Source organism: Anneissia japonica, unplaced genomic scaffold, assembly GCF_011630105.1.
Source record: "Anneissia japonica isolate Jap-2015-1 unplaced genomic scaffold, ASM1163010v1 scaffold18023_len17503_cov111, whole genome shotgun sequence".
Taxonomy (NCBI): Eukaryota; Metazoa; Echinodermata; class Crinoidea; order Comatulida; family Comatulidae; genus Anneissia; species Anneissia japonica.
This window is the reverse complement of record NW_022707036.1, coordinates 1,290-8,149: the sequence shown is the minus strand read 5'-3', so window position 1 is coordinate 8,149 and position 6,860 is coordinate 1,290. Positions and strand designations below refer to the sequence as shown.

At 34.3% G+C, this 6,860-nt stretch overlaps 1 protein-coding gene across 1 annotated transcript in view; it reads left to right on the top strand.

The window, feature by feature from the left end:
- LOC117106335 (integrin beta-like protein A) overlaps positions 1-5,888 on the top strand; it is a 15,150-nt gene extending 9,262 nt beyond the window's left edge. Inside the window, exons 4-6 of the mRNA XM_033247707.1 lie at positions 2,333-2,433; positions 4,209-4,480; positions 5,705-5,888. Coding sequence (XP_033103598.1) covers positions 2,333-2,433; positions 4,209-4,480; positions 5,705-5,870 — 539 coding nt within the window. The 3' untranslated portion in view covers positions 5,871-5,888. The remainder of the gene's footprint in view (positions 1-2,332; positions 2,434-4,208; positions 4,481-5,704) is intronic.
- Positions 5,889-6,860: the final 972 nt, after the last annotated feature.

Sequence of the window (6,860 nt, the reverse complement as noted above, 5' to 3'; positions counted from 1 at the left end):
TATATATATATACATACATTTAACAGCAATACAGTATATATTATTTTCAGTCTGAAAAAGACTATAAGTTATAGAGTATAGAGTTCATATTTCAAAATTATATATTGAAGAATCTGGTCAGAGCCACTTTACATCGATGACTGTTGCTATTTTAATTAGTAATATGCTACACTATAGGTTATGAATATTGGAGGTTCTACCTTAACGTTTTTGATATGGAGAAATCATTATCATTTTTTTCTTCTTTTATGTGTGACTATAGAAGAATATTTGTTTCTAACATGAGTTTCCATCCTCCTTTACCAAAATTTACCTCAGCTCTTGCAACCAGGGTGTAGTGTCCTTGAGTTAATTACAAGCTCCACAAGATATCAGATAAGTGTTAAGTAATTAGAAACAGAATCAATTTTCACAGGCAGACAGTAAACTGGAACTATTTTCACCATACTCCATGCTCACAAACACAAATGTTTAACGGAAATAATACGCAACAATATCATCCGGTTTTTATTATAATTTATTAGAAACAAATTCAAGGTGTTGTTAAACAGTTTTTTTTTCTACGGCTTCAAAAACTGCTTGGAAAGCCAAAACTTTGACTGAAACAGGCTATCGCAGACACTAAATTTCATGTACGTCGTCAAACCAAGGAAATTGGTGGTTCATAAAACAGATTTGTCTGTACAATAACTATTTATAATAGGCATGCATTACGTACGATTTGTGTACATTCGACTTGTCTTTCTCGCCTAGTCGTTTCGTAGGCTAGGCCTAGGTAGGAATGACGCTAGTCAACAAAGGCCTACAACATCGCCCGATTCAAGCCACGTGGGCCGCGTAGATCGTAATGCTCGTCTAAATCTATTATTTGTCTTCATTTTACAGTATTATCGTCATTTTTAAAATGTTGTTTATTATCTAAAAACAACATAATTGTAGGCCTAATCCTACCATCAGTTTAAACGCAATCACGATCATATCGTGAGTCGGGACTTCACTACTATCTAACAAGTACATGTGGAAAATCCCTGATTGATCATTCTGGGCATGCGCATGGACATGCATGAGCCGTTTTGAAGCAGCCTGTGGCCTGTCATGATACGATCGGAGCTTTCACGAAGTGATATTTCCCATGCCAAAGATAACGATAAAACGAACGTTAAAACGAAATATATTCGGCGATTTTCTTACGTAAAACATATATGTATTATACTACAGTATTAAATTAATAGTACGAAAGTACGACCATTTCTTCACCAGCAATGATAAATTTTACCAAATCACAATTTGTAGATGACGATGAAAGTTCAAGCGTTCGGAAAAATCGTAGTTAATACTATAGGCCTAGGTAGTAAAAAATGGCCGAGGCTGCCGACCTCTGAGAATTTAAGGTCGGGAAATTTTTGCCGACCTAATTTTTTCCATCTCTCAGTACTGTCAACTACAGTCTGTTTACAAATTTACAACATATGACACGAATCATCTGACGATCAAACCAAGCGCTCTTTTATTATTTACTGCTGGTGTTTTTCTGTCATATACGCTGGCAAATAGTTCCCAATTACTGTACCGTTGTATTATTTTTATTTACAACACACAATTATATATTAAACGATTCGTATATTTAAAGAAGTTTCTAAATATTTTACACACTAATTTTCATCAATAAAAAATATTACTAATAAATGGATTCAAAGTGAATCAAGTTCAAACCAATATATTCATCCGCCTTTTTTTGAGACACTTCATGTCGTCGTTACGACGCCTATACCAAGTCGGCCTAGGCTAGGCCTAGTAATAGGCCTGCACTTTTGTAACTTCTCGTAAAACGGCTCGTTTTTTACGATTCGAACTCATAGGTAGGACAGCTTTTTCTGCTAAAGACAAATGTTAACATATTTCATACGATTTTCAACAAAATAGATCTTTTTTTCTTTTTACAGTAAACTCAGTATGAATTGAGTATTGCTATGGCAGCACTCTTCTGAGATAATGACTTTCCTAGCCGCGATAACCCTTCATGTACCGCGGTCTAGCCTTCCTGATAATTAGAGTGTAATTAGCTATGATAAGAGACCCTTGTTTGATTTCCCGAGTTTTCGTGGATAAGTCGGGTTTTGTGGTAAATGAGGATGGAACAGAACTATATTCTGCACTTAATAGCATAAACTGTAAACATTGATTCGCAAATCATTAATTGTTAAAGGCACCAACACCTTATAATTTTAATCATTACAAAACATGGCCCAGGTTGAGAGCAAACTGCTCTAATTTTTTGAATACGGATTTTGTTTTTGTCTCTTTTGTTGGAAAATGTAATCTTTAAAATTAGTAACTGATCCGGACAGTGATACTGTAAGATGTCGATGGGCCGTAGGATCTAGAGAGTGTGGAGATGTGTGCGGAGGATTTCTAAATGCTGTACTGGATGAGGTAAGTAAACGCAAGGTTTAAAGTAAAAACTATTTAAAGTATTATTCTTACAAGAAATGTATTTTTCTTGCCTTTACAAAATTTATAATGAGTAATGTTATAGTGCAGACGATAGATTATTACGATATCCGAACTGTGGGTATTGTTGTGCTAGCAAAATCTATTAAAATAAAGAAAAAGAACTATCGATGTAGTGCAAAAATCAAATATGTCGACTGAAATACTATAACTGCTTTTGCCTGCTTATTACTCAACAATACGTCATAATACGTCATAATACAGCATGCAAAACTATCACTATATATATAAAATAACACTGCAGTTGTTAACATAAACGCCGTCTTTCTGATCGGATTTTCTCTACTGTTCCGTTTTAATTTTAAATAGTTTTGCATTATGTGGCCGTTTGCTGTTTTATGGGTTTATCCCATTTGCCTTTCAAAATTTATATATTATTAAAGAATCTCTATTGAGATCCAGCGGGCCGCCACTGATGCACGGTAGAGATTGCATCTTTAGATCTCCGATCTTGTTCACAGATTCACAGACTAGTGCTGTCTCGTAAGAATTTCGTAGAACGCGATAAGAGTGACTAAATATTCTCTGCATCTACTGGAACCGAGCCACATAGCTTGTATTCCACTATTTGCATTCACACCTGGGCTGTGTATATATATTGCCTTTGTTTGGCTCTGTAATCATTAGTGGTCGTGGGACTAGTTTGGGCCCTACCTAAGCTGGTCAAACGTGTCGTTTGGGTCTATACCCTAGCTGCACTGATGAGGCCTGGAAGGCCGAAACGGATCCGTCTGCAGATATTGGGATTCCTACCAGTGGATGCTTAGTTTATTTTGTCATTCTGTCATTCTATACAATACTGTAAATAACGAATTGCCCAAATTTGATGAGTGGTTCATCTCGAATAAGTTGTATCCGCACTCAAAACAAACTATATTTTTATCCATACTCCACAAAGTCCTAATTTAAATTTAAATAAGCACAATATCTCTTTTTTGGTGTTACATTGAGCGAAAGAGTGAGGAGCTTTTTTTGGGTGTGTTTATACAAGAGAACTTGAAATGGACCATTCATCATAACTATATTTCCAACAAAATTTCTAAGTCAATCAGTATCATATGTAAGCTTAGTTTATTTTCCCCATCAATATTAATCTCGCTTTGCAATACCTTAATTCTTCCCTATCTTCAGTATTGTAATTTAATTTGGGCGTCCGACTACCGTAAAAATCCAGAAGTGCTTCATATACTGCAGAAATGTCCTGCCAGAATAACTACTCATTCTCATTATAGACGATCATCTGAACCTTTTTTTAAACAACTCAAAATACACAGTATTTTACAATCTTCATAAAACTGAAATAGCAAATTTCATGTATAGGTATATTCATAAGAAACTTCCATTGACTTAACTGTAGTCAAATATTTATTACTGCTGCAGGTCCTAAGTTATGGAATGAACTTCCTTATACTTTTAAACAATTTGTTAGTTTACCTGTATTTAAAAAAAAACAACTTGAAAATACCTTATTTAAACCTGTACACAAATTAAAACTCTACATTACTATCATCATTATTACTATTATTATTATGATTATGATGTGATTAAGATTAATATGAATATTATTATGATTGTTATTATTATTATATTATTATTATTATAGGCCTACTATAGAATATACGAAAACAATGATATAATAATGCATTGTACTGCCTATTGAGAAGACTGACTTCTAAAGTACACTTTCTGTTTCACAGGCTACATGCACCATTACATATCAGGCCAAATATCAGGTAGGATGGTATGCTGTGGCACTGATGATTGAGGATTTTGCAAGTCCATTGTCTACTTCACCATTGAGTCAAATACCTCTTCAATTTTTAGTAGATGTTTACAACAATGCTATGCCTTGTAGTAGTGCACCATACTTTATTGACCCAACACCGAAAGATGGGGCATGTATCGCAGTTCCAGAAAATGAGACATATTTTCAAACAATTGTTGCGGACAGCGGAATGGAGGGATCGGGGTTAGTAATCAGCAACTTTTTGCTGCGAAGCAGCCAATTCATATTCTTGACAGCAATTTGACCTCTGAAAGGTCAATGTTTGTCAAAAAACAAGGGCTTAAGACGACTGAAAAGCGGAGTTTCCTTCTTTCGTTCTGTCGGGTAAAATCAATTACTTTAGGCGACGTTTGTAGACTAACCAACACGTACCAACGTCCGCATGTCGCGCAGCCTTATCCTACTCTAGGCTTAGATTAGATAGGATGGTAGGCCTATAGGCCTAGCCTTGAAGGGACGAAGGTCCCAGTGAAAAACAACGTCGCTCCTTGATAGCTAACATTGTCTATTTAACATCATAAATAATTCATTATTAGACCTATAGTTGTTTTTTGAATTGTACTCCACAAATCTCAGCCGATACCTCGCACAAATCGAGCAACGTCTCGTATCTATTGTCGTGACATCATGGCTCGCTGGCTCACACACTTGCGATGTCTCGCACTTGTGACCAAATAACACGCTGGCTCGCACTTTGGCAACACTCTTTGGCAGTCAACTCGCCCCTAGAAAACCCGCCCTTAGAAACTTGCCCCATAAAAAAATGTAAACTTTCTAGACCATGTAGTCTTCAAAATAAAAATTGTAACCTTTGGTAATCAACTACATTTTCCACATACATAGAAATTTTTGAAACTTTATTAAAAAAACCTAAACCATAATTCACCACTATAGACACTTTTTGACAAAAATGAAAAATTACGACTTTTTTACTCAATGAGAAGTGTTCTAATATAGACAATGGGTCGGTCTCATATTATTTGTTATATTTTTATTATTCATTATTTTCACTTGACTCGCATAAATAATTTTGTTCGAAGAACATTTATATGCAGTTGTACTTCGCAGCACTTCACTTGCAATTTGCAATTTCTATAGTATCATGTTCATATTATATTTTTCATGTTGACGTGCAGACAAAGTATAGTTACAGTAACGATATCTACAAACACATTATTTATATGTACGTTTGATAGGTTTACCTAAACCAAATTCTACAAAATTTCATGACGTTAAAATTACATTAGGCCTATATTATTTTTTTTTTAGATTTTGAAAAATATGAAGATAATTTTTTACAGAATTTATATAAGCACACTTCTAAAGCACAATGCAATGAGATTATTAGATATATAACTGATGAAATGATGTTATTACTAGTAACTTGTTTTTGCTTGTTACATCTAGGATATCTGACATTGTAACCGTCTCACCGTTTGGATTTTCAAAATCAGAAGTTGGTCAAGTGCAAAGTGATAATCGATTGTTTTATGTAAATCTAACATGGACACCTACTAAGCAACAAGAAGGCGAGAATATACTTTGCTTTACTGCTGAAAACACAGAAGGGTAAGAGAAAGTTTTGTAAACAATATTTACAAGGAAAATAAGTCATTGGAAAAACAGCAACATATTTAAAACTGTGGATATTTAATAAAGGCGAGACCGCGGTAACAATAATCGTAAAAGTGGAATTAAAGATTATATTTTAGTAATTTGAAATATAGTGTTTTTTTAGTTTGGTGGAAAAAGTTTTCCTGGAAACGGAGTTAACGATTGAGTCGGGAAAAGTATTAAAAAGTTTGGATCCAGAATATGTAATGTTATTTAGGAAATAACACACTTGAGCACATGTGAGTCATGCATCATGCTTTACGCCTTAAATTGCTTGCCGATAAACGGTGCGGTGTTGGTTTGGTTCGTTTAGGCGTTTTCTTTTTTCTTTGTTAGTCTAGGTTCATGGGTTTTTTTTTCTCTTTTCCGTTTCCTTCCGTTGTTGTGAAGCGCCTCGAGGTTGGTCCAACGGGAGGCGCTATACAAATCGCAAATTATTATTATTATTATTAAATAACTTGTTCTGTTGGTGGGGATATAAATTTGAGACATAGCCCTTGTACTCTAGTTACATAGATAAAAATTAGGTCTGAAAATATTGCAAAAATATATTTAGATGAATTGATGCAATGGATGAGTACAAAAATGTACACTATTGAAGAGAATGATCATTAATATCAGGCAATTTAAAACTTAAATTACAAAATAAAGGAAAAGAGTGAGAAAGTGGATGACAGCCAGATATAATCCTGATAATCTTTTTTGCATTATTTTGAGTTTAAAAAAAAGTAGATAGGTAGGTATTGCACCACACAATGTCGCAGTAGCTCAAATAAGGAAGGATTAAAGAGCAATACCGAATACGAATGACATCAAGAAGAAAACGAAGAATTTATGCCGAGGCTTTTAGAGCATTCGTTTTAAATTTCATTAATATGTTTTTCAATGTCAACCCACTATAAAAATACACACAAAAACTTGGCATTTTAAACACAGAGTAATTCATTAT